This window comes from Geotrypetes seraphini, chromosome 7 (assembly GCF_902459505.1).
Source record: "Geotrypetes seraphini chromosome 7, aGeoSer1.1, whole genome shotgun sequence".
NCBI classification, from domain to species: domain Eukaryota; kingdom Metazoa; phylum Chordata; class Amphibia; order Gymnophiona; family Dermophiidae; genus Geotrypetes; species Geotrypetes seraphini.
This window is the reverse complement of record NC_047090.1, coordinates 42,108,323-42,129,124: the sequence shown is the minus strand read 5'-3', so window position 1 is coordinate 42,129,124 and position 20,802 is coordinate 42,108,323. Positions and strand designations below refer to the sequence as shown.

Sequence of the window (20,802 nt, the reverse complement as noted above, 5' to 3'; positions counted from 1 at the left end):
AATATTTTAAACCTCTCTAAACTGGTCAGTTTATATATGGAAAGAACTAGCCCGGTTACATTTTTCCACTCTTACTGACACCACACAGTAATCTACCTATAAAAAGAACCCCTCCTCCCCCCTCAAACTAGCTGGCCTCTCCCACGTACAAAAGGTTTAGACTTACAAACAAGGGGGCCTTTTTACTAAAGGGTGTTAAGAACTGGGCTTAGCGTGTTTTAACACAGAGCTTTTCCATGTGCTAAGCAGATTACTAACATAGCCCTAAAACAGGGCTTTTTTTTTCCGTTTTGCATTTTTCACATTAATTTTCCCATCAATGCATGACCAACAAAAATGTTAACACATGAACACTCATGCCGATTTCTATTTGAGAGACATTAAGTGCTCTAGCGTTACGATACGACTCAGTCTCCGCTTACCTCAAAGAACCTCACCGGCTACCCATCCCGAATAAAATTCAAAACATCATTATACAGCACATACTCTACAGAAACTCGGCTGCTCCACTTATTCACCTGTTCGCCAAGGCTTGGTCCGCCTTATGCAGAAATCTTAACAGGATGCAATTGAACCTCCCAACAACAAAAAATCTCAAGTACCAACGAAATGTTCCACTCCATGCTCACATTCTTGGGAGTGAAAACTTGGAACGACTTCACAGAAACTGTCGGAACAGACTCCAACTACACCACATTTCGGAAGAAACTGAAACCTTTTCTTTTTGATACCTGAACTCTACGTGAATCTAAGTCCAACTCCAACTCCCTCAATACTTGTTTAGGGATGCTTTTGATCTCTAAACTTCAAAATTTTTCAATTCTATTTTAATTAATATTTATGAAGTGTGCTTTGAATAATTTTTACCCTTCCTTTTGTACTTCCCTTTTTTTCTATACCCTAATTGTAACTCTACCCCCTTTCCTATCTTTCATGTTAGTCTTTATTGGATTTTATTGTTATTATGATAAAGTTTCTTATTATTATGTACATCGCCTAGAAATTTTAAATAGGCGATTCATCAAAGTGAAAATAAACTTGAAACTTGAATCCCTCCATCAACCACGCCGCTACTCGCCAACTAACAAAGACCACAACATGTGCAATGCTTCCATCTCCACTCGCACCAAAGAACTTTAACTCACAGAGACCCAGTGTTGTAATATTACAACATCACATTTAAGGCTACAAAATAAACCCTCCCCCATTTTTTTTCTTTTTAAAACTTCATGTACATTACTAATAGAACCTATTGTTCAGTTCTGCAACACCATTGGATGGTTGAATGTGTAAATAGGTCTGTTTATCTGGCCATGAAGTCATACAACCCTGTTGCCTGCTTTGGAGTATATCATCTTGTTGTTTTGGACGGGATACATCAGGACTAAAGTAAGTAAAAAGCTTGAAATATTTTTTTATGTGATCATTAATATGTGTAGATCATGCAGATTTTATGACATCATTGAATATACTGATTTTAAGAGATTTAGAGCTGGTTATTTCTATGTTGTAATTTTACAACAGTGGGTCAAAGTGATAGCAAGGTTTTGTCTGCACTCCCCTGAGACCCAGTGTTGTAATATTACAACATCACATTTAAGGCTACAAAATAAACCCTCCCCCATTTTTTTTCTTTTTAAAACTTCATGTACATTACTAATAGAACCTATTGTTCAGTTCTGCAACACCATTGGATGGTTGAATGTGTAAATAGGTCTGTTTATCTGGCCATGAAGTCATACAACCCTGTTGCCTGCTTTGGAGTAATGATGTCCATTCCCTCTGCACACCACTGGAGTACTTTCAGAAGTTTGTGACAGAAGATATGATCAACGCTCTGGCAGATAACACAAATCAGTACAGTTTTCAGAAGAAAGGATCATCTATAAACACAAACACAAAGGAAATAGAGCAGATGATTGGCATGTATCTGAAGATGGGTCTTGTCCAAATGCCTGGAGTCCGTATGTACTGGGAAGCAGACACAAGATACAGTCCTGTCGCTGATGTAATGTCACGAAACAGATTCCAGTCTCTGTTGACATCATTACATTTTGTGAACAATCTAACCGTGTCTGAGATGGAACAAAAAAGTGACAAACTCTGGAAACTCAGACCATGGCTTGATGCTTTCAGAGAGAAATGCCTAAAAGTGGTCCCTGAAGAACATAACTCTGTTGATGAAATGATGATCCCTTTCAGGGGGAAATTCAGCAGCATCAAACAGTACATGCGTGGCAAGCCAAACCCATGGGGGTTCAAGCTGTGGGCAAGGACTGGAATCTCTGGTATACTTTGTGATTTTGATGTGTACCAAGGCAGTGTGAATGGAATACGGGCAAGATCTGAACTTGGACTATCAGGGGATGTTGTGATGAAACTTGCTTCCACACTTCCACATAGTCACAACTACAAGATCTATGCAGACAACTTTTTCACCAGCATCCCATTGATAGTTAGGCTGCTGGATTGTGGAATTCATTACACAGGAACAGCCAGACAAGTGCGCCTTCCAAACTGTAATCTTGAGGATGAGAAAAGCTTGAAGAAAAAGGGAAGAGGAAGCTTTGATGTCAGAGTGGAGTCAAATCACAACATTTGTGCTGTGAAATGGTTTGACAACAGACAGGTTACACTTGTGTCTTCCTTTGCTGGCCCACAACCAGTGGAGAAGATTCAACGCTGGGACAAAACTGCCAAAAGATTTGTTGAAGTTGAGAGGCCTTATATCGTGGCTGCCTATAACAAATTCATGGGCGGAGTGGATTTGTTAGACTCATTTGCAGCAAAATACAAGTTTCCACTGAAGTCCTACCGCTGGTACCTTTACATCTTCTGGCACACCATTAACCTAGCTGTGATCAATGCTTGGCTCCTGTACAAAAGGGACTGCAAAGCTTTGGATATCCCAAAGAAACAGATGCTAAACAGGAGAATGTTTCAGGCCCAGTTGGCATCTTCTCTTATCCTGATCGGAACGGCTGGGTCAGTGTCAAAGCGAGGGCGACCATCTGCAAGCCCAGTTTCATCAAGAGGGGGCACCTTGACTTCCCAAAAGAGGCAGTTTACAGATGATGGAGGTTCTTCAGCTGCCATGACAGCCAAAAAGTCAAATGCACACCCTCCAAAGGAAGTTTGCAAGGACATGATTGGACATTTTCCCATCAAAGCCGATAGAGGACGGTGCCGACACTGTGCAAAAGGCTATACCAACACACTTTGCAGGAAGTGCAATGTTCGCCTGTGCTTTTCAGAGCAAAATAACTGTTTTTGGAACTACCATAACTGAATAAATGAACAAATAAAACATGCACATATAGGGCTCGATTCACAAAACCGTGCTATGAAGATAGCACAAGTGCTATTTCATAGCGTGGCCGTTTTTACCCGTATTTGCGCTAACATGAAATTTTTTGTGCAAAAACACGAAATTTCTTGATTACCGCTGATAGAAGTCAATGGGCGCTTCACAGGGAAAAATTTGCGTTTTTATATGATACTCATTTTTTGTATTAAATTGATAATAAAAATTACTTTTTTCTTTATTATACTATTGTTGTTGTGTATATACATAAACTTAGGTGGGTCTTTATAAGCTGTAAAGTACAAATAAACTTTTAATTATTCCTTACATGTGTTCAGAGAGAGAGTGACACTATTGAAATTCTGCTACCTTACAGGCCCAGCGTTGCAATTTTACAACATCCTCCCCAAAAGTTACTAAAATGTCAAAATAAAAAAAAAAAACACTGATTTAGGGATCACAAGCCTCCTATAACAACATGTGAACGTTCAAAAACATTTTTTTACGTTTTTTTCTATATTTGGGCCTCTGGGGGCTAAGTAATACTCCCCTACATAGAAATGGTTCCCTATTATTAAGGATCATCAAACTGTGATGACTAGGTATTGCCCTAATCGCAATCTCCCGCTAAATCCTTCCACTCTACCCTCCCTTGATCTTTTTATGATCTAATGTATTTTCTTTACTCGCTATTTAAGTCTCCTTGAGCCTATATAGGTATTGTGTGACACACAAATACCAGATTAGATTATCCAATCAGCATAGGCGAATGCGCTAGCTGGCTACCATTTGCACACCCATTCCCTACCAATGGCACACTCCCTTTGAACAATTTACAACCAAAAAAAGTTAAGATAGCACACCATTAGCCCACACCGATTTCAAATTGCTTTGACGTTTTGTATACTAACCACTTTTTCTCAGAATAGTATACACCAGTGGTCCCCAACCCTATCCAGGAGGACCACCAGGCCAATCGGGTTTTCAGGCTAGCCCTAATGAATATGCATGGAGCAGATTTGTATGCCTGTCACTTCCATTATTTTTTTTTTATTCAATTTTTTTTTTCTATACCGTTCTCCCAAGGGAGCTCAGAACGGTTTTACATGAATTTTAATCAGGTACTCAAGCATTTTTCCCAATCTGTCCCGGTGGACTCACAATCTATCTAATGAACCGGGGCAATGGGGGGGGGATTAAGTGACTTGCCCAGGGTCACAAGGAGCAGCGTGGGTTTGAACCCACAACCTCAGGGTGCTGAGGCTGTAGCTTTAACCACTGCGCCAAATCTCTCTCATGCATATTCATTAGGGCTAGCTTGAAAACCCAATAGGCCTGGTGGTCCTCCAGGACAGGGTTGGGGACCACTGGTATACACTATAAATTTTTAGAAATTTATTATTGCATTCAAAAAAATACTTACCATTTTTAAACAAGATTTCAGAAGTGTCACTCAAGGCTCAGTTATCCCCTCATTGCCATGAGCTTTGCACACCCACCTCATCATAAGTCATGTATTTAAAAAAAAAATAAAGTTTAGTATAAATACTTACCAAAACTTAGACCCTCTTTTACTAAGGTGCGCTAATCGATTTAGCGTGCGCTAAACTCTTAACGCATGAATTTTAGTCTATGGACACGTTAGCGTGTAGTTAGAGCACCTTAGTAAAAGAAAGGGTTAGTCTCCCCCTAACCCTTATTAAGCTTTAAGGAGTAAATAGAGACAAACAACTTATAATTTTTACGCATTCTGTCCGTCGGCCAGGGGGATTAAATCCAACACATTTCGCCAAAAAACAAGAAACGGCTTTCCCCTCTTAATGCGAGTTTCACCGAGCGTTTGTCTCTATTTAATCCTATTTAACAAATACTCTAAATCCTATTGCGTTCTGGACTCATGCCCCCCAGAAATCATGAAAGCAGCACCTTTAGTATTTAAACTATCGTTAATGCAATATTTGGCTCATAACCTAAAAACTGGGAAGTTCCTCTCTAATAATGGTCACATAATAATAGCCCCAATTCTAAAAAATCGAAAAGAATCTTCAGCTATAATATCCAACTACAGACCAGTAGTATCCGTTCCGTTTATTGTAAAAATTATGGAGGGATTGGTACACACCCAACTGATGGATTATCTGGATCAGTTCTCTCTCCTACATGAAACTCAATCCGGTTTTAGACCGTTATTCAGTACTGAGACAGTAATTGCGGCTATTTTAGACAATCTGCGCCTACTGTTTAGTAAGGGCCTTAATGCCCTGGTTTTGCAATTCGATATGAGTTCTGCCTTTGATCTAGTAGACCACGGGAAACTGCTGCAATGCCTAGACGCCATTGGTATCAGGGACGAGGTGCTGAATTGGTTCCATGGCTTATGTCCCGCACTTATCAAGTACGTTTTAATTATGAACTTTCAGATACCTGGAGCAATCCATCCGGTGTGCCACAAGGGTCTCCGCTATCTCCATTGCTCTTCAACGTCTACATGTCCTCACTAGGCACGCAGCTAACCCAGTTAGGGATAAAACTATTTAGTTATGCAGATGATTTTACGATCATCCCATTCATTAATTCTATCTCTGAAACTATTCCTAAAGCTTCAGAAGCCATAAACGTGATGGAGCACTGGATGACAACCTTTAGGCTCAAACTATTCAGAAAAGACAACTTTCTTCGTTGCTTCGCCACATCCGCTTGACACCAAATCACCACTATGTATCAATAATCTTAATTACCCTATCCAACCTACCATAAAGATACTAGGTATAACTTTGGATAAGTGCCTCACCATGAGAGACCAGGTGGACTCCTTGATCAGAAAGGGATTTTTCACTCTCTGGAAACTCAGATCCATTAAAGCTTATTTCGATACAGCGGCATTCAGAACCCTAGTCCAATCCCTCGTACTGAGTCTACTTGACTACTGTAACATCGCCTATTTAGCAATTTCCCAAAAGAACATGCGTTTACAATTGATGCAAAATGCAGCGGTCAAACTGATCTTTGGGCTGAGGAAGTTTGACCACGTGACACCCTACTACCGGCAGCTGCATTGGCTGCCAATGGAGGCGCGCGTAAAGTTTAAATTTGCCTGCTTCTGCTTCAAAGGACTACACGGACTTGCCCCTAAATATATAACTGACCTTTTCGTCTTCTCAGCCAACAGACACAAGAGAACCTCACATTCCAACTTCGTTTCCCCCCAGTGAGAGGTTGTAAACTGAAAAAACACCATGAACATCTTCTCTCGCACCAAGCAGCATCATGGGGTAAAGACCTAGAACAATTGCTTTCACCCACTACTTATGAGGAATTTAGGAAACGTCTGAAAACACACCTGTTCCTAAAGTATCTAGACAACTGATCCTCTCTTCTCTCTCCCCTCTATAGCGATTAACTTGTTCTATTGATCACTCTCGCCTCAAAAATGGATTTCCTGACCTATTAACCCTCTTTCTTCCTCCCCTCTTAAAGTCAATCAATTTGTACCTTTGCTTAATCTTTGTAAACCGCATAGAACTTCACGGTATTGCGGTATATAAGCTGTTATTATTATTATTAAATCTTAATAAGAGTTTGGGGGGGGAGACTAACCCCCTCTTTTACTAAGGCGCGCTAACACGCCCATTTTATTCTACGGACGCGTCAGCATTGAGCACGCGCTAATCGTTAGCGTGCCTTAGGAAAAGGGCCCCTAAGGTTTGATAAGTATTTATATTAAACTTTATACTGACTTATGAGGAGGTGGGTTTGTAAAGCTCATGACAATGAGGATAACTGAGCCTTGAGTGACACTTCTGAAGTCTTGTTTAAAAAAAATGGTAAGTATTTTTTTAAATGTAATAATACATTTTTAAAAATTCGGAGTGTATACTATCCTGAGAAAAAATGGTTAGTATATTTGATCTCTCTTAGGAAAAAGCTCTTCTGCCAATTATTTGCACTGAAATATTGACATGTTTTGGGGCATGCCTCCCCCCTCCCCCCATTAAGTGTGTGTTAGCACTTAATGCTGTTAACAAGGTCCCCATAGGGCTCCTTTTACTAAGCCGCGTTAGGGCTTTAACGCTCGGAATAGCGCTACACTGCCGTGCACACTAGATCTTAATGCCAGCATTGAGCTGGCGTTAGTTCTAGAAGCGTAGCGCGGTAATTTCCTGCGTGCGCTAAAAACGCTAGCGCACATTAGTAAAAGGAGGCCATAGTTTGGAGTCATCCCTTACCCCAAGCAGTTTAAGTCGATGCAACCCAGATATAGAAACAAAACAAAAAAAAAAAAAAAATACTACTGCTTTTCAGTCTTTAATAAGTATCACTTTATTTAAAATGGAATGCATTTTGGAAAGTATGAAAAATAAAATCACATCTGTCATTTTCAGAGTAATATTTACACGCATTCATAACATCACAACCATTTTGAGTCGCATGAGATATCCAGATGCCTGCGGCTATGTGTCCATCTAGGGGGGGGAAGGGGAGGAATAGTGAGGAATGTACCAACTGCAACAGTTTTTTGCTTTATACCAAAGACAACGTGAGCAGGTTACCACAGCAAGTTGAATTTCTTTGATGAAACCGGCTTATTGTTCATGCATGGTACGCCATGGTCTCACTGCGCGAACACGATCCTATATTTGTGCTTGTGATTTTTTCCACAGCTGCTACCGAAGTCTGTTGCCATCCATGCAAATCACCAAGTTTGTCATTAGCAGGCTTTCCTAGATTCACCCAATGGGTGCAAACCGATCTTGTAAGGGGCAAAGGGATTTAAACAAGTTTTCTACTTTTAAGAAGCCCGAAAAACAATGAGATGCATTCTCAAATGCAATCCGTTTTATAATCAGATTAAATGTATTTTCCACATTACTGAGATATTTCATAAAAACAGATGCAGAATGTCATTCTAAGTATATATGAGCCATTGCTTTAAAGATCCACAGCGACCCCCTACTGGGAGTCATGGCAGCTCCCCCCTCCATTAAGGGAAAAACTTCAGTGTGGTGAGAAGCAGCCCATTTTTTTGTTCACTTATACCAGCGGTCTCAACCTTAAACCCTTTGCAGGGCCACATTTTGAATTTGTAGGTACTTGAAGGGCCGCAGAAAAAATTGTTTTCTTACTAAAGAAATGACAACATTGCATGAGGTAAAACTCGTTATAGTTTATAAATCTTTCCTTAATTGCTTCTGATAATTTCAGCTATACACAGCTGAAAGCAGTGCAACATGCAGAAAGTGACATTTAGATAGTTTTTTTACTTTCTGCATGTTGCACTGCTTTCAGCTGTGTATAGCTGAAATTATCAGAAGCAATTAAGGAAAGATTTATAAACTATAAAAAGAGTTTTACCTCATGCAAAATTGTGATTTTGATTCTAAAGTATCAACTGCAAGAGACAAGATTTTGGTGTGGTCCTTTAGGCTTTTTTGTAGAGGGGAGAATCAATATCCGACTTGTGCCTGGAAAATTTGTGCCTTCATCCCTCACCTTCTCTAGCACCGGACACATCCGCCATCTTTCATCAAGCAGTCACTGCCAGGAGAGGGGCCAAATTTCGCAAGAGTTCACGAGATTACATACGCACAAGCTGCACTGCCTCCAATGGTTACCTTACGTTCTGAAACGTTGCCCGCCTCATTGCTGTAACCTCAAGCAAGTGCTTTCCTGCGTCTGTACGCGATTGTCCTCTCCACCTCACAATCACGTGCAAATGCAGGAAAGCGCTTGCATGAGGTTACAGAAGTGAGGCAGGCAACATTCCAGAATGGTAACATACCAAGGGCCTCAAAATAGTACCTGGCGATGAGGCCCATGGGCCACGAGTTTCAGACCACTGACTTATACTAAGATTTTATAGTGTTCCAGGGTTTTTATAAACCAGCTAGTTTTGTCACTGTTTCCAACCCCAGCTTCCACTCAATTATTTTCCAAGAGTAGAATGTCACTTCTAAGTCTCTTTACTTCCAGCAGAGATGCACCTCAAATAAACCCTCCCATTTACTGCAACTAAACACCAAGCAATGCAAAACATGACATGCATAGAACTCGCTGTAGAAAACCCAAAACTGATTAAATACAAATCCTAAAAGATGTGAAAATTTTAAAAAATGTGCATGAAGAGATCAAACTTCAGATCCTTCTAGAAACAATTTATAACATGTTAAATGAGTGCCTCTAACATCAGATCCTCAAGCATTAGAGAATGACACGGGGACAAGATTTTCCCCATCCCCACAGGGATAGGACAGTAAAATAAGTTCCCGCGGGGACGGGGGAAAATTTTTTCCCCATGTCATTCTTTGTCAAGTATCTCCTCCAGATCTAATTTTGCCAAGATAACCAAACTAAAGAAAACTAAGCTGATTTTAAAAAGTATGAAAATATATATCGTGTATATTTTGTGAATGCATTCTGTCAGAGATAGGGGGGCCTTTTACTAAGGTGCGCTTGCCCGCGCCTTAATAAAAGAGGAGGATAGTGAGGAGAGCTCCAGGTTATTAAATAAAAGTATAAATACTAAACAACTCATGTAAGTTTCTTGTGTTCCAAAACTAACTTTTTTTTTTAAGCTAAACAGAAAAGATCCCTCCCCCCTCCACCTTTTTTACTATTAAAAAAGTAAATCTCTGTAACAGGATAGATAACCCTGTTACACTTCTGCTGAAAAATTCCACAGCTTACATTCAGCCACTTTGGCCATAAGGAGAAAAAAATGTTTTAAATAAAACCCCTCATACTGTGAAATAAAGTGGAATAAAATCAAGTTAAGGTCAGTCATGTCCAAGCAGATTCACCAAGCAGCGCAAGCCATTCCGTAGTCCATTGACGAAGAGAGAAGCTGCCAGCTGTGTGGTCTTTGAGCCTATGTTGTATTTCTGCAGAAGTCAGCTTATGGGTCCTCCCAGGCTGACCGATGGCAAATGTAACAGCTGTTCTAGTGCTTTTCTGAACATTGCAAGTCTTTGATCCACTGACGATAAGAGAAACTGTCCTCTTACAGCCTTGAAGACCACTTAAGACAATCTGGAAAACAATGACACAGTACAAGAAACTTATTATGAGCAAAATGCTCAACATAATTTCCAAAATGATTTAATAAATTAACCAAATATACTCCAGAATTCCATTTATCTAATTAGTCTATGAATTTAGAGGAAAAAAAAGTGACACCTTTTTATTGGATTTAACTCATCATGAAATATATTTTCAGGAATAACCCCCCCCCCTCCCTTAGATCAGTTTATCAAAAATGTAATGATGAAAATCAACAGGAAAAGGGAAAGGCCACCCCTCCCCTCCCAGAGTACTGTGTGAGATGATGAAGACTGGCCAGGATAAAAAAAAACACCGATTTTAATTTTGATAAGCATAAGATAAGTTTGCCAAGTCAGCCCTAGGGGAAACCAGTTCTCCGTTCTGTAAGGTTGGGAATTAGCCACTGTTGGAATACAGAAGCTGGGAAGTGTATCAACATGAGCACAAATCAGGTACAGCTCTGCAACAGCGAGGGCTCAACACGACCGCTTTGAAAGAGATGAGATAGGTGGAGGAAAAGATATCAGAACCTGCACCGTTTAGATATTCTGTATTCACGCATGCTAACTGGGAATTCCAGAACAGGCATTCTAAGCTCTCGTCCGACTTTACTAGGTACCTAGAAGGCTTTCTGTACTTCGGGATGCATTTCTGGGGCCGACTCACCCCCAATGCCCTATTCTGATTTAGTTTCTGGATACAGATTTAGTAAGCTCCCTGCTGTTATAATTTATGAAGCTTAAACTCTGTTAGTACCATCCCAGACTATTAGCTGTAAATGGCTATGACCTGCGTTTGATGTTCTCAGCAAAAGGGCATCTAACACGGGAAGTACCACTGTTAATCCATTACACGTTTAATGCTTGGCAAGACATAACACAGCTGTCGTCACATCTCAAATGACGTCTACGCAGATGGCATTAGGATATATCTAGTTCTGACCTTAGCTTCCATTCATCTGTATGTCCTAATGCAAACACTTCCTATCAGTCCAGATTTTAAAGTAGGCACCACATATGGAGTGTTACATAAGAGAATAACCCTGCGATTTTCAGTCCCTGGCAGGCGACACGCTATCTAATTGTTCCAGCACAAGTGGGTATAAAGATATCAAGTTGCCCACAGGGCTGACTCCCGACCATAAGAACTGACCATAATGGGTCAGAATTTGGAATCAACCAGCGACCAACTCAGGCCACAAGCACCTGGCGGGATCCCAAAATTTCAGAATCCATCAGAACTCAGGCTGCCGACAATGTGAGCAGCTGAAATACCCCTTCAGTCTAATCTGCTTCCTGATTTTTCAGAAGCACAAACCCCATCCAGCTGTGCTTTTTAGGGGGGGGGGGCTCCTTTTGATTTTGCACAAGACCCATCCAGTTGTGCTTTGCTTTTTAGGGGGGGGCTCCTTTTGATTTTGCGCAAACCCCATCCAGCTGTGCTTTGCCTTTTAGGGGGGCTCCTTTTTATTTTGCACAAACTCCATCCAGCTGTGCTTTGCTTTTTAGGGGAGGGGGCTCCTTTTGATTTTGGGCAAACCCCATCCAGCTATGCTTTGCTTTTTAAGGGGGGCTCCTTTTGATTTTGCTCAAACCCCATCCAGCCGCCTTTTGCTTTTTTTTCTTTTAGGGAGCACAAAACTCTAAGAATAAAAGGGTATACGGGGGGGGGGGGGGGAGAGTCGAAGGCGATTTGCCCTTCGAGTCCTGACCTGGGCTCGGCGCACAGCTGCTGCGCCAGGTGCTGCTGCTTCTGGCGGGTCGACTTCACGGCCAGGATGGCCTGGCTGTTCTTGAACTGCACCAGCTGCAGCGTGATCTCTGCGTTCCAGCCCTGCTCCTGCGCGCAGCGGAAGTCGATCTCGCGCCCCTCGGCCATCACCACCGTGAAGTAGACGTGCTGGCCCGCGCGCTCCACGCAGTCCACCGTCTTCATGTGCGCGAAGTGCAGCTGCTTGACGCGCGCCGGCGACTCGCCCGGCCCGGGCCGCAGCTTGGGCGGCAGCAGCAGGAGGCCGTCGGCGGTCAGCAGGCAGCGCTTCTTCTTCCAGAGCTGCAGCAAGCCGTCGCTGCGCTTCTCCAGGACGCCCTCCTTCAGCACGCGGCAACCCGTCTCCAGCATCCTCGCGCCGGAGCTCGAGCGCTTCCCCGGCCGCTTTTGAAGGGCTGGCCGCCCCCGCCTGGGGGGCGGGACCGCCCTTCCCCAGCCCCGCCCCTCTCGCCTTAGCCTCCCAACCAGAAAAGATAGCTGCCTGGTCTCATCTCCCCAACCCGAAACATACGCTTTGCTCCAGCCCAGTGTCGCCCGAATTGTTTGAGCTCTGGCACACTAAAAGGAGCAAATATTTTTTGTGCCAAAATAATAAATTGCAAAACAAAACAAAAAAAATTCAGTTATTTATTTAAAGTTCTTTAAGCTATTTATGAGTAATTGTTACAACTGCAACTAAGGGGTCCTTTTACCAAGGCGCACTAAATCGGTTAGTGCGCCTTAGTAAAAGGACCCCCTAAAGTCGATAGAATAGAATTCTAATCAATGCGATGGATGAGCTTGTTTTTGAGCGCAAATTCATTCTTTTTTGCAATTTAATTTCCGTCAGAGCTGAACGTCCAACTTTACAAAGATAAGAAGATCCAAACGGTAACAAAGCCTTGATTGCTTTGTTGCTCAAATTAGGCTAACTAACTTGCATAAAAAAATAAAATTACTTGCCGTTATTTTTCAAGAACCAATCACGTCAAAGAATGATGCTCTTCTGGGTGGTTGTATCCTTACACACAGACTCATAACATTGATAGACTTTTGCCTACATGATGTACAAGTTATATAGTCTAATGTATACCTAAGAAGGGAATTTTTAAAAATAAAGTACAATTCTGGAATCTCTCATGGTACACCCAGAATCTCTTCAGGGCACACTGCTTTAGGCCCTCTGCTCACCTACAGTTCATCAGCCAATAGTATTGCATGGTAACTCAGGGCCACCATCAGAAATTTCTGGGCCCCTTACTGAGCAAGCCTATTGGGCCCCCCACGCACCCCTTCCCCCCCCCCCCGACCCCCCATTCTTCCATGGGCCGAATACACACATACTTTTCTCTGTCGCCGCACTCTTTGACCAAAAGATTTGTAAGCCTGCAATCACGTCAAGGTAGACTCTTTCAGCAGGGCCCTAACCTAACCTAAACTAAACTAATCTATACCTATCTATTCTAAACTAACATATGTCTAATACTGAACTAATAACAAACTAACAAACATCTGCATAATAAATAACTAATAAATAATAGTGCTAGTAGCTATAATTCACTTGTGAATGTAAAATCTCAGTTAAGGATTTCTTTTAACCTTTGTAGGCCAGAAGTAGAATATTTTTTGTAACAAGTATTAAATGTGTTTTTATAAATACTGTAAGCTTAATAAATATATCAGAAAAAAACTACACATCTGAGCGCATATCTGAACATACACATCTGTATGATCCCATCCTCCTCAGCTTGCCTATAGCTGCATCATGCATGTTAAAAATGTATATGTTGATATGTGCACCTTCCTTCCTTCCCATCCATCCTCCTCAGCCTGTCCTTACACATCCACAGCTGCATATTAATGATGATGTATATGTTATCATGATAAATAAGTGCATATGAGCACATCATTAACATGCAGCTATGGATGAATATAAAAAAGAAACAATATTCTGTACAATTTTCAATTTATAAATCAGCGTCTTCTCCCCACTCTCTTCCCCATTTCCCTTCAGCGTCCTCAGCCCATTCTCTCTCCACTTTCCTTCAGCGCATGCACATAAAAACAAGCAAGTAATTTATATCATTTTCATTCTATTCATTCATAGAAATTAAAGTCTAAATAATGCCAGTCACATAACAAAACATGATTTTACAAAAATAATTCCCTGCACAGTCAGGCCTGCAAGGATTACTAGATGTCTGTCAGCAGCTCCCCTCCCTCCCCCTTACCTTTGTGGCCAAGTCAAAATGATCTACCAACAATAAAATTTTAAAAACACAAAGCACGCTGTACGCAGAGAAAATGTTAATTTTCATTTATATTCCGCGGGTTTTCAAAGAGGTCAAGGCAGATGACTTTATGCAATGTCACCTCAGTAACAACTATACAAAAATAGACAAATTTTCCCCCTCCCTTTTTACTAAAACGCAATAGCGGTTTTTAGCGCAGGGAGCTGTGCTGAATGCCCCACGCTGTTCTCAACGCTCATAGGCTCCCTGCGCTAAAAAACGCTATTGCGGTTTAGTAAAAGGGGGGCCATAGTACAAAATATAGACAGCATATATAAATTCTCAAAGCAGACACATTTTGATCACTAAATTGAAAATAAAAACATTTTTCCTACCTTTGGTAATTTCATCAGTCTCTGGTTGCACTTTATTCTTCTGACTGTGCATCAAATATTTATTCCCTTCTTTCAGCCTCCTGTATGCTTCCTCTCCTCCAGACCTCATTCCCTCCCCAAACTTTTTCTTTGTTTCACCCTGCCCCTTCTTTCTTTTTCTCTCTCTCCATCCCCCCTTTCTTTCTGGATGTCTGTTTTTCTCTCTCTCACCCTGCCCCCTTCTTTCTTTCTCTCTCCACACCCTCTTTTGTTACATTACATTACATTAGTGATTTCTATTCCGCTTGTGCCTTGCGGTTCTAAGCGGATTACAAGTTAGAGGACTGGACATTTCCAGTAGCATTGCAGTACATGTAATCAAGAGTGTGTCCAGTTACAATTGTTAGTCTGGACTTTTCCAGGAGAAATTGATAGCAGGTAGTAGATAGTGATAGGTTGTTTAGACGAATAGAGATAATACTGTCCGGATTCAGGGTGTTGCTGGTGGTGGTGATGGAGGTGGTCGTGAGAGCATTTTCTAATACTTTTGTGAGGTTATGATGATGGGAAGTGTTTTTTGAAGAGATGAGTTTTGATTTCTTTTCGGAATACTTTAATGTCTATAGATTTGGTCAGTAGATTGGTGATGGTAGTATCGATCTTTGCTGCCTGTGTCTGTCTTTCTCTCTCTCTCTCCGTGCCCCATTTTTCTTTTGTTTCACCCTGCCCCCTTTCTTTCTTTCTGGCTTCCTGTCCCCCCCCCCCCTTTCTTTCTTTCTCCCTCTCCTCCCCTATGCCACCACCATTGGGAAAATGCTGCCACTGCCACTGGGGAATAGGCTGCCACTGCCGCCATCGGGAACAGGCCGACGCCGAGTTTTCCCTGCTTCTCTGCCCCGTGAGGCTGACTAACTCTCGCCACCCGACGTCAATTCTAACATCGGAGAGGGCGTTCTAGGCCATCCAGGTAGCGATTGGCTGGCCCAGAACGTCCTCTCCGACGTCAGAATTGACGCGAGTGGCGAGAGTTGGTCAGCCCCACAGGGAAAAGCAGGGAGAACTCGGCGCCGGCCTGTTCCCGATGGCGGCGGTGGCACTCAAGTGGCTAAAGAGCTGCAGTTTGCTGGCCTAGGGAGAACACTGGAGGGTGGCCAGCTGTGCACCCCCCTGCGACGTAAACCCGGGGCGGGGTGGACCGCCCCCCCCACCTTGGTATGCCACCATCTGTACCTCACTCCCTCCCTATGACCAAAAATTATTTCTTCTATTCCCCGTGTACACAACCATCTCTTTCCCTCCCTTCCTCTCTACCAAGTCGATGCCTTCTGTGCCAAAAACCCATTCCCTCCCCCACCTCAGCATCTCTTTCCCTCCCTTCCTCTCTCCCAAGTCCATGCCTTCTGTGTCCAAAAACCCATTCCATCCCCCATCTCAGTATCTCTTTCCCTCCCTTCCTCTCTCCCAAGTCCATGCCTTCTGTGTCCAAAAACCCATTCCCTCCCCCATCTCAGCATCTCTATCCCTCCCTTCCTCTCTCCCAAGTCCATGCCTTCTGTGTCCAAAAACCCATTCCCTCCCCCACCTCAGCATCTCTTTCCCTCCCTTCCTCTCTCCCAAGTCCATGCCTTCTGTGTCCAAAAACCCATTCCATCCCCCACCTCAGCATCTCTTTCCTTCCCTTCCTCTCTCCCAAGTCCATGCCTTCTGTGTCCAAAAACCCATTCCCTCCCCCACCTCAGCATCTTTCCCTCCCTTCCTCTCTCCCAAGTCCATGCCTTCTGTGTCCAAAAACCCATTCCCTCCCCCACCTCAGCATCTCTTTCCCTCCCTTCCTCTCTCCCAAGTCCATGCCTTGTGTCCAAAAACCCATTCCCTCCCCCTCCTCAGCATCTTTCCCTCCCTTCCTCTCGCCCAAGTCCATGCCTTCTGTGTCCAAAAACCCATTCCCTCCCCCACCTCAGCATCTCTTTCCCTCCCTTCCTCTCTCCCAAGTCCATGACTTCTGTGTCCAAAACGCACTCCCTCCCCCCTTTTGTGTTCCGCGTTTGCCTCCCAGCCCATCTTTGCAACTTTCTCAGCAAAACGGAGCTCGAGCCGAGAGGCTTGTCTCCTGTCTGCTCTGCTGCACACAAATAGCCGACCGGAAGTATTCTCCGACATCAGTGCTGACGTTGGCGGGAAGGCTTTGCTTAAGCCCTCCCTCCGACGTCAGCACTGACCTCGGGGAACACTTCCGATCGGCTATATGTGAGCGGCAGGGCAGGTAGGAACAGAAGACGAGCCTTGCGGCTCGAGATGTATTGACTCCGCGGGTTCACCGTCCAGCTCTCTCCTGTGCACCTGGGGCGGACCGCCCCCTCCCTAGACTGTGGCCTAGGACCCTGGGGGAGCCCGGGCCCCCTGTCAGCTCCGGGCCCCTGAATGCAGGACTGGTAGTACTGCCCTGATGGCGGCCCTGTGGTAACTAATTACTGTACTTACCGTAGTAAAAGTTTTATCACTTTTACTTATAAAGAAATATAGGAAATATTTGCTACTTTTACTGAAGAAATAATGGCACAGTTTTTTTTACTACTTAGTTACAGCTGATGCTTACAGTCAAAAGCAAAATGCAGAAGTGGAATATAAACAATTCTACCTACTCAGCAAAAACTAGAACAGGGTTTGCTAGTGGAATTTGTTGGTTGAACTGGTTACTGGTCCTCCAGCCAAACTGAACAGTGATGAGTTGGGTCACATTGACACAGAGAGAGGCAGCAGAACCAGGTTGCAATTGTTGGTAAACAGACCTAGATATACCTTTACTGCTAGACTGCTGGCCTTCCCAGGGGAAATCTTACATTGCAGCAACTGTCCACTTCCTGCCAGTGCAATTGTTAAATGCATTTTTGTTGTGCTGGTTTAATAATTATTCACAAGCACATCCCTATGAGTGACAGTCATTTTTAGAAGTTAGTTTACAAAATGCAAATAAGTGTGTTTTAATTATAGAGCAATAAAGTTGCTGGAATACAAATGTTTACAGTAGTTACATTCATTGTAATTACTTTTGCTCAAAGAATATTAGGTAATACATACATAAGAATAGCCTTACAGAGTCAGTCCAATGATCCATCAAGCCCAGTAGCCCATTCTCATGGTGGCCAATCCAGGTCCTTAGTACCTGGCCAAGGAGTAGCAACATTCCATTCAGAATCCCAAGGGAGTACTTAGATTCTGGAATCCCAAAGAGCAACACAAGATTTGGAACCACAAAGAGTAGCAATATTCCATCCTACCGATCCAGGGCAAGCAGTAGCTTCCCCCATCTCTTTCTCAATAAGACTATAGACTTTTCCTCCAGGAAATTGTCCAAACCTTTCTTAAAGCCAGCTACGCTATCTGCTCTTACCACAACTTCTGGAAATGCGTTCCAGAGCTTAACTATTCTCTGAGTGAAAAAATATTTCCTCCTAGTAGTTTTAAAAGTATTTCCCTTTAACTTCATTGACTGTCCCTTACTCTTTGTAATTTTTAACGGAGTGAAAAATCGATCCATTTGTACTCATTCTTTTTTACCAGCAAAACAAAATCGCTCCCAACCCTGTATTTTAAACCAGGTTACCAGAGCTTTGTGCATCAGCCCTAATCAACACCAATAATTAGCACTTAACACCTAATTGGTTTTGACTTGAAAGTTAAGCACCTAATTTAAAAAAACACAATTCTATCTACCATCTGATTTGAAGTACTTCATACAAGTAGGCATGGTTAGGAGCGGTTCCATACTCTCTTAAATTCTCTTTTATTCCATCAATCCTTTACAGGATAGCTCGGTGCACGTCACATCTGCAGGGGCATCGGGATTTGTTTATATTATGGTAATATATAGAACTAAACAAAAACAAAGGAAATAAGTTAATACCTTTTTTATCAGACTAACTTATCGCATTTAGCTTTCAAAGATAACCTTCTTCAGATCATCGTTAAAGACTTATTATATTTTGCCAAGTTTGTCTGTTTTGTTCTACTTCATTATCAAATGACATAATTGTTATTCCTACTTTGACAAATATTATTGCCTCTCTAAATATAATTCAAGAGATTATGTCCATCATGAATACAACTATGAGAGATTATAAATTAAAGCTGAACTCGGATAAAACTAGGGGCTCCTTTTACAAAGCCACGTTAGCAGTTTAACGTACATAATACCACGCACAAAAGAAGCCGGCCGTGCTAGCCACTACTGTCTCCTCTTGAGCAGGCTAGCGTGGGGGTTAGCACGTGATGAAAAATCCTGTGCAATAAAGCCACTAACGCAGCTTCATAAAAGGAGCCCTAGGTTTTTCTATACTTCCCCTTCAAATCAGATGGTAGATAAAGTTAACACTCGGTGGAATTACCCAGGGCTGTGGAGTCGGAGTCGAGGAGTCAGAGTAAATTTCGGGTACCTGGAGTTGGAGTCAGAGTCAGAAGTACAAAAAACTGAGAAGTTGGAGTCGGAACATTTATCTACCGACTCCATTTTTGAACTTGGCATACCAATCATGAGCGATTCTTTCAGCTATAGCACCCACTATATACACAGCACAAATGTTGCGAGCAGCTTCTGCGGCCTTAGAACCTTGATTAAAAGCAAAAAGAAGGTGGTATCGAAAATGCTCATTTCTCTCAACTTGACATTCCATTTTAACGATCTGAAAATTAACCAGTGCTGTGGAGTCGGAGGAAATTTCGGGTACCTGGAGTCGGACTCTGAAGTACAAAAAACTGAGGAGTCGGAGTCAGAACATTTATCTACCGACTCCACAGCCCTGGAATTACCTACCCTCTTGATTCAGAAATTAAAATCTTGGGAGTATATTCAGACAGAAACCTATCTATGAAAGCCTTTACCTCAGCATTGGTCAAAAATGTTTCTTTATTTTGTGGAAATTGCATACTATTAAAACATATTTCGAACCTATGGCACTCAGGATTTTAGTCCAGTTGATACTTAGTACTTTGGATTACTGCAACTCAGTTCATTGTGCCAGGCATTGTCCAAACATCCTGAGATTACAAAGAACACAGAATGTAGCAGTACGTTTGATTTTCAAATTGAAAAAATCAGATCACATTACCATTTTATTATAGAGCTCCAGTGGCTCCCATTTGAGGGATGAGTGTTATTCAAATTGCTACATAGTTCAATATGGCCAAGCACCTGAGTATCTATCAGAATTGTTTCCCTTATTCAAAATGAATCATCCATTACCCACATCTTTGTCCGTTCATCCGTCCCCCCCCCCCCCCCTCCAGTTCGAGGATGTACTCGTAAGAAGTTCCCACAGCGCCTGCTTGCTTGGGCCAGTTGGGATAAGGAGTTACACTCTCTATTTACAAGGTCTTGCTCTTAAAAAAGTTTCAGAAAATTATTAAAATCAAGTCTATTTGTAAGATCTTTAGAGAACTAAAATGGTCGATTGTTTTGTAGATTGCTAGTATTATCCAGTTTGCTTTCTTGTAAACTGCATCTATCCGAGAGGTTTTGCAGTCTAGACATGTAATATTTTTTTCTGTTTATATTATAAACCACTTCGATGGGAAAGGGATGGAGCAGGACAGAAGCTCAATTCATCATGCTCCAAGGTTCACTGCTTCCGAAGGGCAGGGCTTTCCCTACCTGGTGCATCATGTATTTCAATGTACTTACAGAGATGCTAATGAGGCCATTCAGTCTTCCCACCCAGTACCCAGAGAACAACGCAGAAACAAAAGATACTGGACAGGATGTGCCTTTGGTCTGACCCAGCAGAACTATGACTTAATGCACTTGTATGTTATTTATTGTAGAGCAGCAAACAGATTGCAAATTAAAATTCCAACGGTCAGCCAGGCAGAGGATCATCCCACATTTAGAGCACAAAATGTGACAGGTAAGCCTTTAGCAGCATGAGGGCAAAGCCTAAATCAGCCAAGCTGAACATATTTTAAACAAAAAGTAGATCTCTGCTGAAATTCAATTTTATAGCTCAGCAGTTCTTATGCCAGTAACTTTAAGTCTAAACCGGCAGGTTAGAGAGGAATATTTATATACACTAAGGATACCTCAATAGCAGAAGAGTGTTTTCAGCCTGCTGTT

The 20,802-nt window shown here is 42.3% G+C and overlaps 1 protein-coding gene across 1 annotated transcript; it reads right to left on the bottom strand.

Moving 5' to 3' along the window:
- Nucleotides 1-9,018: 9,018 nt before the first annotated feature.
- PHLDA1 (pleckstrin homology like domain family A member 1) lies at nucleotides 9,019-12,496 on the bottom strand. Its single transcript, XM_033950832.1, has 2 exons — nucleotides 12,054-12,496; nucleotides 9,019-10,330 (listed from the first exon to the last, which is right to left on the bottom strand). The coding sequence occupies exons 1-2, from the start codon at nucleotides 12,461-12,463 to the stop codon at nucleotides 10,321-10,323; spliced, it is 420 nt and encodes a 139-aa protein (XP_033806723.1). The 5' UTR covers nucleotides 12,464-12,496; the 3' UTR covers nucleotides 9,019-10,320.
- Between the last annotated feature and the right edge of the window lie 8,306 nt (nucleotides 12,497-20,802).

Coding starts and splice junctions, on each gene's coding strand:
- PHLDA1 (XM_033950832.1), bottom strand. CDS start 12,463: ATGCTGGAGACGGGTTGCCGCGTGCTGAAGGAGGGCGTCCTGGAGAAG.